The sequence below is a fragment of the Fringilla coelebs genome (assembly GCF_963513975.1).
Source record: "Fringilla coelebs genome assembly, chromosome: 5".
NCBI classification, from domain to species: Eukaryota; Metazoa; Chordata; class Aves; order Passeriformes; family Fringillidae; genus Fringilla; species Fringilla coelebs.
In genome coordinates this window covers 26,768,314-26,786,274 of record NC_140033.1, presented here as the reverse complement: position 1 = coordinate 26,786,274, position 17,961 = coordinate 26,768,314, and the positions used below count along the sequence as shown (strand labels likewise).

Below are 17,961 nucleotides of genomic sequence, written 5' to 3'. Positions count from 1 at the left end.
ATGTGCAGACAATAATACTATTTTGTTAGAAGAAACTGAAGGAAAACTACGAGACAACTATTCATTTACATCATCACTATTGTCTATTAAAAAAATAAAAGGCTAAATCCTTCAGCAAGACTTCCTCTACTGTAAATAACACTAATTCGGATTCCACAACAAACAAGTATATAAAAAATGCAACTATTCCTCATGATATTTTAACTAGTAGTAAGGTTTCAAGTCTAGTAAAATCAAAATACAGCTTCTGCAAAAGGAGTCAACAAATAGGGTCACAAGGACTTTTCATAAGAAACAAAATGACACAGATTTCTTCTTTCTAATCTGAAGCATTATAACTTCTTTGCTCAAGTTTTTGGCATAAAAGCCTGCTATCAAATAAAGCACACAGGTCTTAATTTAAACTGTGGTGCAGAAGCCACAAAATATTGCTCTTTCCAATTACTAACTAATCTAATGCTAAAAGCATGCAAATTGAGATCCCCAGCCATATGATGAAGCCTCATAGGACATGAGGTTCCATAAGTAGGAGAGTAAAAACATGCCCTTTTGCTATAAATAATGATTAACTTGATAGTTGTTATGCTGCTAGTGAAGGTCACAACTTATTTGCTTGTAGCTTGGGGAACACAAAGAATATTCACATGAGCTTACAGGCTTAGGTACAGTAATCCTAATAATAAAGTTAGGAGAAACTGCCACAGAATAATTACAACTGCTATTATGCATAATGGAATAGAACATTCAATAATGTTTGCTGCAGAAACAGGAGTGCTACATCAGAGATCACTGCTCAGGCCACTTCCTATAATCCTTGGTGTTGACCTGTTTGCAATAGAACTTGCATATAAAGCTGCACATACGCTGTCATTTTCTATCCCACTTGAAAACAGTCCATTTGATTTAATGAATTTACAAATTTATATATCCATGAGGCATTCCTTTTCCACACCTTTATGTATGAAGAGTCTGTAACACTGGACAAGCAATAAAACTCAATAAAAAAATAACATAAATCAATATCAAGATGTCCATATGACAACAAACATTTTAAAGATACTACAAGAAGTCACACCAAAAAAAAGATCCACAACAGTCAATTAAGAAATCTTGCTACCAGTTATTTTTTTCACTTACATTCAATGTTGTAAACAGATTACAATTCACTAGAAACACACTATTAGTAGAATGCTAGATGAGTACATCAATCTAAAATCCTAAGCAACAAAACTACCTCATGTGATGATTAAAAAACCCAGTAAATTTGGAAATAAAAGAGAAGGTAATGAAACTATTAAAACTGTTAAAATTATAAACTGCAATAGCTCACAGTTATTCCCTATAGGTTAGAGTTAATATACATATACACTGAAGTCAGCACAAGTGAAATTACAACAGGTGGCTGAAAGCACTGAAAAACACAAAATCAGCTAGAGACAATAGAATGCATGAAGTCTGTCTTAATTGGTTGGGTCAGAAAATTTTTATTTTCCTTAGAAGCTTTATTCATATGCTTTCATATGCTTGCCAGGGTGTCAAAAAGTGTTCCCATCATCAGTAACTATGAAGCAGCAGTAAGGCTGGTCCAGAACAAAAGGAGAAGGTGTAGGGGGAGAGAAAGCACAAGCAGAGAACAAGAGTAGGAGAGCAAGCGTGACACAGAGAAACTTATTTCTTGATTCTTGTCAAAACTTTTAATTTCAGGCTCATCAGGAGCCAGAATTATGAGTAGACAAAGACAGCTAGACATTTTAGAGGTCTATTACAAACAGCTTCATGGGAATCTTACCATGATATCAAATTGAGACAATAAGCTATCACTGGAAGCATGTGATTGAAGGATACAATCTGACTTCAAACTGACTGAACCTCAGTCTTCCTCATACCTATGGCTTTAAGATCTATTTGACATAGACCACTCTCCAAAGAACACAGTTAACACACAGAATTGCAACATGACTAGTACTCCCTCAAGCTACTCTTAAGAGAGGGATATATTCCTCATAATTTTGTCCCTGTCAGACTTGCTTATATGTCTAATAAATCTTGGCAAGGAAATTAGTATTTTATTAAAAGCACTAGGATTTTTTTTTCAATCTGAAAAATGGCCATATGCGTAGCAGTTTAAAACGAACCTCTATTTCAGTTCTGTTTCAGAATAAAACCAGAGAGTTTTACAGACACTGAGGTGTCAGTAAAATTATAAATGTCAGCTTTCGAGCTATCCATTTTTCAATCAACAGAGGGAATGTTTAGTTAACAGATACAGCAAGGGAAAAGCTTCAATTTTAATAATCCAGTGAATATATGTTGTTTTCTCTTTGTCAGGTTGAATAAATCTAAGCAAATGACTGTAGTGTTCTTCAAATATTCCATGGATAAATCACGGTCAACTATGTGCTCTTCAAGTAAGTAGCAAAGCAACACTCCAAAACAATACCAGAGCACTCTCAAACACTTGGGACTGACTTCAAAGAAAACATAAAACTGAGGTACTAACCAAAGAGCCACAAAAGACTTGTGGAGAGGGAAATGGAAGAAATTTCTTTCCAGCTACTGATGCAAAACTATTGTGCAATAATGGATGTCAAACAGAACACCACACCAGAGTCAGAAAAAGATCAAACAATAAATGGCAATGTGGTATGCTAAAAAAAACCAACACCTCAAAATTTAAATGCTCAGGTCACACCTACCAGTAGCAAAAAAACCCCCAAAAAACAGGAACAAACAAAGGCAGAAAGCCAAAACCAGAAAATCCAACATGAATCTGCATCTTAAAACATTCCATGTGGCTCTAGACCTGCAACAGAGGCAAAAAACGGGAAGATGGAAAACAGAGAAGCTGTATTCACCTGGCTAATTTTGTACTTCTCGAGATGCTGTGCTATATATTTGAATTCCTCTTGCCTGAAGATAGCAAAAAGATAACAAAACATGGTTTTTTCACAGTTTTCCCTTCCTCTCCTTTTTAGAGCAAATTTCTGGCTCTGCAACTGCAAGCCCTCAGATTGTCCTCACTTTCACTGGTCACCAATGATATTCAGAAAAACATCTGTGAAAAGGGCAATAATAACTTACATTACTACCTAGTTTTTTGCCCTGGATTATAGAATTACTGGAGTAACATGATTTTATTTTCGTCACTGTTCTTGATATGAGAGCTGCCTGCTGAGTTTTCTTGACAGAGTTTAAACATTATATTTCAGACTGCTACAAAAGACACAATGCCACCTTGCTATTCCCTCCTACCCACCACATGCTTTTTAGAACATTAAACATAAATCAGCCAAGTGCAGGATCAAGCCTAAGCTTTCTAGCCCATGCATAAATTCTGCATAATTCAAACACCAGCAGCTGGTCTTGATTGCTGTGAAATCTCTCTTCAAGGTTCTGAGCTTATTAAGACAATCAGAAAAGAGAGCTTGACATCCAAAAATCAAATCCTTACTCTCTACTAACTGGAATGTTGCAACATTGGAACAAAATACATCATAGTTATCAGTGGTGATGCACACCAATGTGCAGTGCATATGATTTAAAATGCAAAGTAACATGAAAATTTTCTGTCTACATTAAAATATAGCTTTTTCAAGACCAAATAAATGGTGAAAAAAACATTATGTATTCATGAGTATTTCTTTCTCATCTAAATGTTATGCATTCTATTTATATTTACTTGCTTATGCTGTATAAACATTCAATATAACCAAAGTAAAAACAGTGAACTGATACCTGTTTCCAGATAAACATAAGCAATGATAGCAGGTTCATGCCATTTTCAGTATTCTTTCCTGCAATTGTGCCATGTGTTCAATAGTAAGAACAAGTACAGCAAGAAACAGTTTTACTATACAGTTACTATAATGTAGCTACTAAAATTTAATAAAGCCTCTTTGTGAGTCATCAATTCAATCCCAAGTGACAAAATATATTGCTCCAAATATTTCTAAATATCTAGGAAGATATCAAAACAATCTATCTTTATCACTATTTCTCCATATATTTTCTTTTTACTGACACAGAATTTTGGGAAGTTTTGTTCTCAAAATCTTTTCTTTCACATCACAAAATATTTAACAAAGTAGAAATTAAACTATTCCATTCTAGAACGTCATTTAATAACAATTGAGAAACAGATTTTTTTCATCTTGCTATTATCAGTGGAGAGCCACCTTTTAATTTCCTGACAGACAAAAGATACTTCCAGCAATACCTGCATTGATGCTCCTTCCACCCTGGCGACACAGGCAACTCTATCCAGAAAAGTCACAGTTACAGGAACAGCAACAAAGAAACCTTTAAAAAAGGCTTTAATGTATCTCCTCCCCAAACCCTGAGCCTGTGCCATAATCTGAAAAACATGAAGGAAAGAAAGAAGTCATTATAGAAAAAAGTTGAAGTAACACCAACATGTAACAATTCAACACAGAATAATTAAGAATAAATTTATTATCTGTTAGAGCTTCACAATATTCAGAGTGAAAAAAAACCAATGTGCACATGAGAATGGAAAAAACCCCAAATCAACAAACAAGAAATCTTCATTGGATTTTAAATGTCTATTCTACAGAACAGAGTTGATACTTCACATTTACCCTTTAGCTAATTTGAACATTTCTCGTGATCCTATGCCAGCAGAAGTACTTGACAAAAATTATTCAAGGTGGCAGGTAAGCAAGAACCAAAGTGATGCAAGGAGACAAGATTTAATAATGCATTTTGGAAAAAAAGAAGCATTGCAAATAATTTTCTCTCCACACACTGGTATTTATTCATTTTTCACCTCCAAAGGCAGATTGTGTTAGGCAAAGGAAAGCTACTTGCAACACATCACCTTTTCTTTATTAAACGTTTTCACAAATGAAAATGCACAAATGCATCATTTCCACACTGGTGGTACTGCAAACATAAAATCAATTCAAATTGTCACACATATCATAGGGACACACCATAACATGATGACTCCTTGTTCACCACTCCATCACAAAGTTAAAAGCATGCTGGCAGACTAGGCAGCTACATAATGACACATGGAATGATTCCACTCCAACTCCATGTATTATACTATCTCTCTTCTCTTTTATTTAGCCATGAACATGCTTGGAAAATACCTACAAAGTGCGCAGAAACACCAGCTGCTTGTTTGTATTTCTCATACCTCTGAAAAGCAAGCTGAATATCCCGCTACTGCTGCATAGACCCAAACCTAATTTTCACAACTGCAGTTTCAGTATAAGAAATGCTGTCTTTCACCTATTGGCAACTCCTTTTTAAACTGCTGCTTCCACCTAATGAATCCCTGGTAGATCAGCTTGCGTTTATATCCAAGAATAGAGAGCTATTTTTCAATTAAAATAATGAAAAGTGTAAATATATGCAGTTTCATTCAATCCTCTTACAAAGTACTTAAAATTTCACAATATAATCCTTTTTTCTTTGTTGCATTTTCAGAAACATGGAAGTGTTAACCATTTGTATGCAGAATATAAACTGATATCACTCTGATGAAACAGTACTGAAGGTAGTATTTCTGTCACAGATAGAGCTTCTTAATTCCAAAAAACCCATAAAACTTAGAAAAGAGAATCTGGTTTTACAAAGTAAGCCATCTGCATATTCGTCACTAGATTTCCTTATAGATATTAACAGCTTTGCAATGACAGGATCTCTCTTCTGAGACTATTACTTCTGACATTCACCTTAAAAAGGTTTTAATTTTTTTTTTTAAAGTGGAAATATTTCATCATCTGTAACTTGGTCATAAGTTTAAATTTTCACACTGCTTATAATAAAAAAATTCAGTCATTTTCTTTCTGAACATTTCATGAAACCATTTTCAATTTGCATCAACCACTTTTACAAATAATTTGAAATAGTTTGTGAAACAGAACAAAAACCTCACCATTTCAAGACAAAAGCCATAAGGATTTACTCTCATCTTATCATTTAAGAACTGGTTATCAGACTCAATCCACCAAAAGGGACTATTGCCTCAATCATCAAAGCTTTACCTTTGGAAAATATGCCACATAAAAATAAAATCTCTAAAAATCAGGGGTTTGTCCACCTTTTGACTATATTATTGCCTACACCTTAATACCATTCTCTCAACCTATTTACTTTGAACTTCGTGTCTTGAGTTTTGTGGCTGGAACTCTACTTCTCTGCTATGAGGTCTGGCATCTCAGATCTCCTCCGCTCTAATAGCAATGTCAGCCACAAAACCCCAATTCAAGACCTTACATACAAATATATTCACCATGTTCTCTAGAGTAACTTGAGCAGGAAAACATTGTCTGACACATGTATCAGAATATGGGTGATTTAAGAATAGTTTTTAAAAATTCAGAAATCAAAAAACTTCTCTTAAAATTCCTCAGAGTCAAACATCTTTTTCATTAATAATGAAACATGAATATTCATCCCATCCTGTCTACTGAGTCCATGGACAGATATTGTTATAAACTTCTTGCAGAAGCCCCATGCTAGTATTCACAGAAAAAATCCAGAATCTGAAGAGAAGTAATTGGTCAGACAATCCACAGGAGACCAACCATATGCTTCCTAGAACTACAAGCTAATTAATGTGACAGAGAATCTAGCAGTCAGATTAAAACTGCTAAGACAAAATGCTTCATTCTCAGTACACCACTAGGACAAGGCAACACCAGCAGTATTAAGCAGCTGTGGACAACACTGGGAATTAAAATCTTACTTTTGTGGGTTTTAACACATGTAGCATAACATGGCACAATATTAAAAAACATAAGGGGAGAAGCACCAGCAGCACCCCTACAAGCAATCGATTTGCAATGCCACCAAAACCTACAACAGCTCATGTGCTGAAGGACTTCTCTACTTGTCCAGAATTTTCACTTCTCCTCCCCTCTCCTCTTGGCAACAGAGCAAACCACTGTTTTCATCTTCCCTGTACACCAAAATGATGAGTCCTTCATTTATAATGATGAGCTACATTCTGAACTTTTCCTGCTTCCCCACCTGCCACAGCAAAGGACAGCTTTTCCCCATAACAAACTGAGCCGGTCAGCAGAAGCCTTTCTCCGCAAAAGACAGCAAACATTTGCACGCACATTTCAAACAATTTGAGAAGAACTATTTAAAAACGATCCATCTATAACCTTAAGTCTTTTCATATAGCAAAACATTTTCAACACACAGGTAAGTTACTACATGTCAGTATCTGACTTAACAGTGCCCACGTTTTTGCCAGGTCTGCTTCATATACATTCCCCTCTAAAAACCACAGACAAGTAAATGAACATGAAGAGTTCCCATGCAACTGTTGACAAAATAGTTCACCACCCAACTGCCAGTAAATGGGAAGTTTCCCCTCACTCTTCCATACAAGTGGCTTCAAGTTGTCTTGCACTGCCACAGGGGGAAGGCTAGAACATAGGCAGCAGAAAGGCAGTTTGCAGCATTACCTTCTACCAGTAACCGGACATGTGAATGGATAATCCTCAACTGATAAATACTGCTGGATTAAAATGTTCAGTGTTATCTTTTCTGAAACTTTGAAGGTTGTAGGAGAAAAGAAGGAGGAAAAGTAATGGTAAGCATTTACTGCAGTCACAAGAGAGAATTTAGGGTGGCAAAGGGATACACAAAAACGATCCTTAAATGAAAAAATCCTGGTTGGAGTTTTTTTATAAAGAAAACATAAGATAGCCATCACTCCTGAAGATAACATTCTGCTCTTAGAGATTTCTAAAACATCTGCAGATTTTAAAAGCATCATATTTCTGGAGTGAAATTCTGAAATATAGTGCAGTGTGTGTTTTATGATGACAGGTTTAAATGCATGTCAGTGAGGCAAGCCAATATTGTTTGCTGAAAAAAAATAATTTCCCTAATGCATATTACTGGATCCCTGACCAATTTGACACCTTGAATAGGATCAACAAATCACAACACTTAAAAATGTGGGGAAAAAAAGAAGAAACAAAACCAAATAAAAAAAAAACCAGAATAAAATACTTTAGAGATGCATATGCTTTTCAGCACCTGTAAATTACACTTCGTTTAGGGAAAAAAAACCCACAGAATAACTCAGTAGTACTGACAAACTTCAAACCAACAACCTTGAAAACTTGTTTGAAACAGAAACACAGGCAAGAAAAATCCAAGATCAAAAATGCTAGCATATAGCAGGTCAAAGCATTAAGAATTTCACATTGTGCAACTCAGAGATTAAGGCAGATGGAGCACAGCATTATCCGGACTGAAGTATTTGGTGCACAAAAGGTCCAGGGATTATAATGAGCCCCTCATGGGTACTACAACATATGGAGCAGAGATGCTATTTAGATAGCTCTCTATGTATAAAATGTTTATTTTTTCTTACACTTGCCTGCACATTAGAAGACACTGTTTATCAAACAGCCTGCAGAAAACCATCAAGTAATTCAGAAAGCCCCAGGTTACAATATATTTGCAAACCTAGGTACTTAAAAATTACCCACAGAAGTATGATAGGAAAAATAGCTGTAAAAACAAGGCATTAGCAGTCATCCGCAAAGGAAATAGAATGGCCCCTGATGTGCTTCCAAAAGAAGACATGAGGGAACAGGAAGGAGGGAATTACAACCTATATGCAAACAACTACCCCACCAAGACTGCTACATTAGTGTGAAATTACCGATTTGATCTTGTTCAGGAATATAATATATAGTTCAAGAATCCACTGAAACAACTAACTTCTCTGTCAATCAAAATATGCCTTTTTATATAAATCAATTGCACCACTCTAGAATTCAGGATATATGGTTTGAAAATAAAGAAGACTTTCACAAAAAAAAAACTCCACAACACATGAATAAGCCCAATTTTATTGTGTCCTACAAAACATAAAACTGAGGACAAAAGCTTTTGTTTTAAGACTGGTCTAATTTGAAAATGAGGCTATACCTGGCTTAACAACCATGATTAACAGGATACTGCTCAGTATATGAATTTGTGTGATCTTTATAACACATTTTTTTCTACAATCTTTCATGATACAAGGCCAGAGCTAAATACTGCCATGCAGCCTGAGCCTAATTTCCCATTTCAGTTTTACGTTTCCGTAACTTTTAATATTACAGTGATTACTGTAAGAGTACAAGTATGCAGAGTTTTTAGGAGGCTGATTTAACTCATATATATATTTATCCAAGTACAGGCTTAGAAATGATGGTGATGAATGCCACAGAAGAATCAAAATAGACTAGCCCATACGTTTGCAGTTAAAATAATCAATTTAGATCAGTGCATTTAAGTTTTCATTTAAAAATCCTGTCTAGTTCCAGAAGAAGCTCTCATTTATCCTTCAATAAAGCCAACTCTATCCAGGTAATATTCCGCTATAGTGGTAACATGTCTATTCAATTAATGCATTCATACTCTGTACAGGTTTTACCCATCCTGTTCCTCCATCATATTACTCTCTACCCCCTAGCACACAGACATGAAAGAACACCCCTCTATTTTGAGTTTGGAAATATCTCAGGTCATGGAAACAACTGTTGTGTTACTGAAGAAAATCATAACCTAATCTGCCATTTCAGCAACTGCACACATATGATCTGCTGTTCTTTATTCTTTTCTCTAAATTAGTCTTTTTGTTCTGACATCCAGATGTTTTGCTTGTTCCAAATACAGAGGAGCAGATTTTGTTAATTTCAACTCCATCATGTACCATTTTCTTATGCCTTTGCTTGAATTCAAGCAATTACTATTTCCATGTAATAGCTCCCAGGCCCATGAAATATGTAGAATTTTTTTCCAGTATACCACAGTAAAGAAAAACAATAATGAAAATCCATTTTTCTAATCTTCTCAGTGCTGTAACATACAGAGAAGTTCCCAGAAGCAGACAAAACCAGATCAACCATAATGAGCTTTCAGCTCACAAACCAAATAGAAAAGCTTAAACCACAACAAACATCAACATAATCAGTCACAGAATTATTGCTGGGGGGGGGAAATCAGTTTAATGTGGAACTGATTCTTCTTTTAATATAATATTACTATATCCCATCACTGGGATCTATGTCATGTACAAAGGCTTAGTTGATGTTTTGGCTGTAACTGGAAAGAAATTCATATTGCTTATTCTTAGAAATTAATTTTGTGTTTCAAGTACACAAATTTTACCCTAATGGACAATCTTCTACTTCCAAACAGAACATTTTACTCTTCAAATATAAGTAAAACTAGAAGAAAACACAGCTGTAGATCAAAGCTACTCTCAGCAATCAAATTAACAACCAGCTTAAGATGGCAAGTAATCAACCAACCCTCAGCTCTGACAAGTAATTCAGGATTCCATTTTATATACACAAGCATCAAGGATAGGAATTACAATTAAAAACATTATTAATTGTCACAAATCTGATTTTTTCCCCAGCACTTAAAAGTTCAGATGTATTGAAGTATCTTCCAAGTACTAGCACACAGGCAGCTGGCAGAGCACCAGTCCTTCTAACATACAAGTTACAATACTTGGGTTTATTCATGTTCCTGCACCTTCAAAGAAACTAAAGGTCATTAATATATACTGTAGATAAAGGAAAGTACTAAATTACACCAATTTTTGGAACTCACTTAAGAGAGCAACGTAACACATGCTCAGCTTCTTGCAACTGAAAGTTCTGTGTTGCTTTCAGCCTAAGGATTCAATGCCTGCAACCAAAGTTAATTGTTTAAATTAAGGTGTCCTTTGCAAATAACTACCAGCTGCTGCTATGTTTTGCTCTCAAGTAGACTGCATAAATGAGGAGTTGCTTTGAAACTTACTGAATTTGTAAATTATATTTACAGTAAACAATAGCATAACCTTTGAATTTCAATGAATTTGTGCATTCATCCAGTCAACTCTCTAGATTCTTTCAAGCACCATAGAACTGTGATGTTAGTTGTGGTTATCCAGAACCAAATTTAGGCAAAAAAAAAAAAAAAAGACAACAAAAAAAGGAAATATTCTGTTTTCAACAAAATATATAACTTTAAGTATTCAGATAATATTCCATGAACACCCTAAATGTAAGGGTAACAGCTCTCAGCTTCAAACATTAATATCATCAGAAACAAATTCTTCTAAAAGGTTTTGCTTTTGGATTAAGAACTAAGTTTCATATGGAACAGGGAAGTTTCCTCTAGCCTAATAGAAAGTCAAATTAATACAAAAACAAATTAAGAGAAGAAACATGATTCTCAGCTATGAATCTTTAAAGCATGCCAGTATGCACTGAGTATATGAGGACAGAAAAATAACTGAAAATAATATTTATTATGGTACGAAAAAATGATTCCAAGAGAAAGAATAGAAAATTCTTTTACTACTTGAAAGGTATTTTCCATGTTCAGCATATTTCACAAAAATAACTAGTTCTCCCTCAACTACTGTTAAAGCAGCTTTGTGTATCCTTGTTCAAAGCAGGGAAATTGGGATTGACTCCTCGACAGAACATTCCCATGAAACCCAGCAGTAACCATGAACCAACTACTTACCATCTACTGTCTGGGGGATAGTAATAAACTAAATGTATAAACTAATACAGAAAATTATGCCTTCAGAAATAATTGCCTTTATTTTAACAACTCATGTTTTATCCTTGAACTCTAGAGGTCACTGTGGGAGTTGTTAAGAGCAGACCTAGTGTACTCCATCATTCCCCACCATATTGATTTTGAGTCGGGGATCATGATAACTTCAACTGCCATGTAAGTTTCTCAGGTCGCAAGAATAAGCAAAACAGCTTAACAAGCATAAGGATATGGATTTCCAGAAACAGATGAAATCTGTGGCACCCTAGTCATCTTACAAAGATCTCACCACAAAATTACAGCTGTGACTGTGAAACCATTTGAATCTTTAAATTATTGATAGCACGCTTAAAATATTATTTTCAGGGATCTGGATATCACCCCCTACTATACTACGTGTATAGTTATTTACCACGAGTTCCAGGAGGAAATTTATTTTGGTAACAACATACAAGCTAAATAAAAGAACCTGTAATTTTTAAAATAAATTAAATTAAAGACTCCTAGAAGATCTTCCAAATACAGTAGTTAAAAATGTTGGGTTTTTTTACAAAATGCATGTGTATTCAGTTACAAAGCTGCATATCGGAAAAAGCAAGTCTAATTCTGAAGTTTTCTAGAGGAATTTCATTTAACCTGAAAATCCTCAAGAGGTTCTGTCTTCCTAGTATATTTTGTTGACAATTTTGATTTTCATCCTAGCTGAACAGTGAACAAGTATGTGTGGCAACACTTTTATGGGAGAAAAAGAAAATAAAAATGTAATGGTACAAGAAAATTATTTAGAGGGATATGTAAAGCAGCTTTGCCTATTCTGGTATCTTGGTATGCTCAAGGAATTCCAGTTCCACAGAACCAGAATGGTAATAGAAAAAAAAAAGTAAAACTTCTGTAATGGAATACTGGGTAATTAAAAGATTTTACAAGGTTAGAGTCTTGTCATCCAGCTGCACTTTTTCTGTCTAAGGTTTTTGCCAGCTTCCAATAAAATTTGCCTTAAAGAAAGTAGGAACACCAGAGAGACAAGTCTAGGAACTGGCTGAATCTCTCCAGCTTCAAGCATTGCAGCCTTTATACACAGAAGCATTTAACTAAGAACAGATTGCAGGACAAGCACCAGACGTGGAAAAGCAGCCACTTTAGGACAAGTTGTATCATTATAAGCAAACGAACAAAATGTCCAGGCTGTAGGGTGGCAGGAAAGCCACTCCATCAGGATACCGGAGAACGACCATTAACAGTAGTTCTCATAGGACAAATACAAGATGTGATAAAAGCTTGATAAAGCAGAAAAATACGTTAAGTAAGAACTGCATTTAGTCCAGGACCAAGCGCCGTGCACAGCACAAGTCCCAGTTGCAGACATGATGCCAAGGAACGGCAGCAGAACCCCGGAGTCGCTTCCAAGCCCATTCCCTCGCCTAAACACCCCGCCTTCCACCGGCAGCAGGGCACGACCGCCTCCCTCTGACAAGCGGAGGACGCACAGAGCAGCGGCGCTTCTCGCTATTGACTCGGCCGGTTCTGTTCAATCCAGTCCCTTCCCACGGGAAATAGCTATCTCGGTAATCTGAGGGGCGAAGAAGGAAGGAACCACCCACCGACTAGCGGCGGGGAGGCGGCAGCGGCCGCCATCCGCGAGCGGCGCTTCCGCCGGCCCCACGGGGACCCGCCCCGCGGGAGGCGCCGGCCGGGGGCGGGGCGGGGGCGGGCCAGGGGCGGCACCGGCTGCGGGCGCGAGCTCGCGGCCGGGCCCGCCGCGCGGCGCCTGCCTATCCCCCCCGCCGGACCTGGAGCCCTCTCTGCTCGCTCCTGTCCCTGCTCCCTCCTCCAGCCGCTGGGTCCCCGGCCCCTTCCCCGCCCCGGCTCTCCGAGCTCGCCCGGCTCCCGTGGCTCCGCCCGGCTCCCGGCCGCTCCCGCCGCTTACCCTTTGCTCCGTGCCGCGGGGGGCGGGCCGCAGCCGGCCGCATCACGTGACGCGCGGGCGCGGGGCCCGCGGTGCTCCCGGAACGGCCGCCCCGAGCCGCCCTGAGGGGCCGGGGGTGCCCGCGCTGCGCCGCGCGTCCGGCTGGGCCGGGCGGCCTGGCCTTGTGCCGCACACAGGGCAAGGCAGGCCGTGCACGGAATAAGGTACTGGGCCTGATCCTTTTTCAGCCCCTGTAGTTACAGTTTGAGCCCCCAAAAAATTGAGGATGCTGCATTGCAGTGGCTGTTTTCCTTCAGTGAGGATAGATATTCATATAGACAGGGAGTAGACTCTTGTGGCCATTTTTTGGCGATTGGACAACAATAAATCTCTTTGGATATTCATATGTAATATTGGGAGTTCTTGATATTTCAGGACAAAGCTGTTTTATACCTTGCATATAGTGTAACCCACAAAAAAGTGCAGGATTTTTGTTCAGCCGATGACTTCCCCTAGAGCACACCAGATGTGATCGGGACTGATGTCAGCCACATCTGCTGCACAGAGAGCTGGCTGCGTTGTACTGGCTTCATGGATGGTAGCTGGGTTTTCCTGGCTGGTGCAGATGGATACACTAGGGCTTGTGTTCTCATTCAGTGATTAGTTGTTTTTATCAGTTGCTGTAACAAGTGTGGGTGTCAGTATAGTCTGAAGAAGGAGGCTTTTCCACATAGCTTATGTACCTTCAAGAGTCAGTGGGCAAGTTCATGGAGGGAAAATCCATTACAGATTATCACACACAGAAACTACCTCTGGCTCAGGGCATTCCTACCTAGATGCTGGGAGATACTTCTACTAGTCGGGCCATTGTTGGAAACCAGGACACCTCTGCCTGTGTCTGTGCAGTCAGATATTTGCAATTTATTACCAAAATGTTATTTTTAAGCTCAAATATAAAATTGTCCATAATTGAATTGATCTTGACTTTGAGGCTGAGCTACAGAAGTATGAATGCATAGTTGTCTGTAATCTGACCATGACTTTCTACAGAGATAAAATATTTCCACAGTTGTTGACATAGGAGTCAACTATCTTAGAAGACACTGTGGTAGAGTACTTATTAATAAATTGAATTGGAAGGCACACTTTAGGACCATTTTTAGTACAAGGTACATGAATTATTTACACATAATCTATAAAATTTCTTGTTACACACTATTCCAAACACGATGTGCCCAGCATCTTGTAAAAACCTTTCAGCAATGCTCACCACTTTTAATGCTTTGTTTTGTGGGGCTAGGCAGCGGTGCCTCGTGGCAGTGGGGTTATCCCACAGTCATTTTGTGCCTGGAATTGTCAGTGCCCTAACAGCCTTCCTCCTCACCCCCTTCTCCGCCACAGCTCAGGGGTGGCTGAGGGGGTCCCGGGATCCTGCAGGGGTTGGAGCTGGAGCTGGTCCTTCCCTCCAGTGCGGGACTGGGGGCAGCATCCACGCAGCACAGTGAGTGGATTTGACCTGAGATCCTGTAGGGGTTTTTTTGTTGGGGTTTTTTTTTTTTCCTTTCAGCACTGCAACCAGGGCCCGCCGGTTTGCTTGCCTGCTTCCCTGCCACTCGGGAGCTCAGAGCCAGCGCGTGTGGTGCCAAAACCCAGGACCGGGAGTGCCTCCTGCCGGATCCCCGCTCTTGCAGTGCTGCTGCTGTGCGTTCGGCTCCGAGACTCCTATCGCTGCTGTCTCCACACCACCAGCCTGCTCGCCTTCTCCCTGCGTCCCGGCCGTTTGAGGGTCCAGAGCCAAGGGGTGGGGTGCCACGGGGACTGGGAGAGGGTCATATTCTCCATAACGGGGAGGTTCCCGCCTTCCTTTGCAGACGCCTGTCTTTTAAACCACAACATGCTTAAAACATTTTTACGAAAGAAACATTATTAGCTTTGGTGTGATTTTGTTTTCTAAAATACATGATTTGGATTTGATATGTATCACTTGATGGCAACATATATGCTACACAGGGAAAACCAGTGATTGTTACCCCATCTCACTTTTTGTTTTCCCTTGACACATTTTTAAATACCTTTACAATCAAATAAGTTTTACTAACTTTGTTGTTGGTTAACCTTTATTAAATGCATTCTTTAACACACTGGAATATTGTGCTGTCTTTAAAATTCTACAGGTAGGTTATCAGTGCACTGTGTAGAAATTAATAGAGTATTTGACCACTGCTATCCACCATCTCCATTTTCATGTAAATATTTTACTGTGAAGCCTTCACTAATTGTTTATAAATATTGCTGCAAAACACAATATTGTCTTTTTAATTGTAACATAAGAGAAACACCTTACAGGAATGTGCTTCAATGTTTCCATGCACTTGAAGCTGACAGTATGAAATAATTCCCTCTAAAACTCTTGAGCTGAAACTCTTTTCAGATTATAGATTTTTGCTATAAACCTCTCAGAATCAAGTCATGGCTTATCAGTTCTCTTCATTATGAAATCAGGTGTGTGCTAAGCAACTAGCAAGAAATGCCCATTCTTACTCTTTATTTAGTTGTGGGTAAAGTGAAATTTATCAAAGCTGATACTAAAACTATGAGCTGCAAATGGTGCATTACCAATGTTTGCACCATTTTATTTTTCTTTTTTTTAATAAGTATTCTACAACAACTGCATTGGTACACAAAAGTAAATGACAAGGTTTTTTGCTTTCAACTCTTAAAAAGGAGGCACTGAAAATGTTTTGCTGCTTCTATGCTTTGATGCATCTGTGACTGAAATAAAGAAAAAATGAGCCCTTTTAACCCATTTCTTCAATTACTTTTCAGTTGAGAGTACCACTAAAACATTCTTGGCAATACACAAAACTTTTGCACTGCAATATTCTTTTAAAAGACTCTCAACAGACTCTCAAACAGCAAGCTTTAAGCTAAAAACACATTTATTTCAGGTCCTCCGGGTTAATTTCATTTTGCATTTTAAGAGTACAGCAAATCTATGGGAGATATTCAAGACCTGCTTTGAGTTAAAGTCCTTACATTTGCAAATACAACTATCTGTAGGGTATTTAAAGCATTTTTATCTATCTTTCTCCATATGGTAAAATAATGAATGTTTGAGTGGCGTTGAGTGTACTGCTCTGAGGGAGTGTGTTTTGGAGGAAAGTACTGTGCCAGATCCAGCTGCCTCAGAGCACAGGAAAGGTGCAGTGAAAAAAGGGCACAGGATCAAAAAGTCTGATTGCTTAATGGATATTGCAGATGAACACTTCATATAGTCCAGCTGCAGCTTGAAGAACTTGTGGCCCAAGGGCAGCAATCAATGGTGTGGCACAAAAGAGGGCAATAAATCTTAAATTTGCTATTGTACTGGAAAAAATATGATTGCAGCATCTTCAGTATTGTATTATTTCATTACATGACTGGGAACCTAACTCCTGCTACCTTTGACCATCACATATTATTCATCTTATGCCTCATACACACTGAAACACAGTCTGGTCAGAATAAAGTAGAGATTTTCCTTACAGTTGATCAGGCAAGATACAGAGCACTAGAGAGGTCTCTAGTGACCTCTCCATCAGGAAAAAAGAAGAATTAAAACACAAGAAATTTATTCCTGAAATCCTGTCACAGTTCAGTGAAAATAGCATAGTCTTTGGAGGTCAGAAAATATATCAATGATAAATCAATAACTTACGAAAGTCAAGTTAATCATCTTGTGTTCCTCAAGGAACAGTTATTACACTCATATTTTTGCATAGGAAAGAAGAAAAACATGATTTGCAAAGTCAAGAGTTTGTTGTCAACATAGGTAAATTCTTGACAGGCTTATGAAAGATTTTGCAGATCAGATTTAATAATTACAAAAAAAAGAAGAAAACAATGCTATTACAATGAAAAAAAGAACCCATATCTATAACAGACGTGGTCTAAAATTCTTATAACAACTTCCTAACGTTCACCACCCTTAACGTGCTCACCCTTTAGTGTTTTCCACGGGTCTTTAGATGATTTGGTTCAATGTGGTGGGAGTTGTTTGTTTGCTTTGTTACCCTTGCAAGTGGCTTTTCCCAACCTCCCAGGTCAGTGTATTTTTAGCTGACCAACACTGACTTGTTTACAACCCTGAAGTTTCCAGTGTCATCTTGCGCCTCCACCCACTCCTGTCATTCCAACACTGTAGTCCCCTGCATTGCATTATTATGATAAGGACATAAACATTTCATTTTACCAACTGCTTATTACCACTTATTACTATGTGTTATGATTGTATCCCCCAATTATGTAAAATTACCAAAAAGTAAAACACAGAAACACAGAATATCTCCATTTGAAAAGGATCCATAAAAATCTTTGAGTCCAGCTCCCCAGTCCCCACAGGACTACCTAATCCAAAGCATGTCACTAAGTTGTTTAGATGCCCCTTGAACACTGGCAGGTTTGTGGCTGTGACCACTTTCCCGGGGAGCCTATTCCAGTGACTGACCACCCTTTCAGTGAAGAAC

The 17,961-nt window shown here is 38.2% G+C and overlaps 1 protein-coding gene across 1 annotated transcript in view; it reads right to left on the bottom strand.

Moving 5' to 3' along the window:
* IMMP2L (inner mitochondrial membrane peptidase subunit 2) overlaps nucleotides 1–13,517 on the bottom strand; it is a 404,963-nt gene extending 391,446 nt beyond the window's left edge. Inside the window, exons 1-2 of the mRNA XM_084206256.1 lie at nucleotides 13,478–13,517; nucleotides 4,217–4,354 (exon numbers count right to left, since the gene is read on the bottom strand). Of these exons, the coding sequence (XP_084062382.1) occupies nucleotides 4,217–4,351 (135 nt within the window). The 5' untranslated portion in view covers nucleotides 4,352–4,354; nucleotides 13,478–13,517. The remainder of the gene's footprint in view (nucleotides 1–4,216; nucleotides 4,355–13,477) is intronic.
* Nucleotides 13,518–17,961: the final 4,444 nt, after the last annotated feature.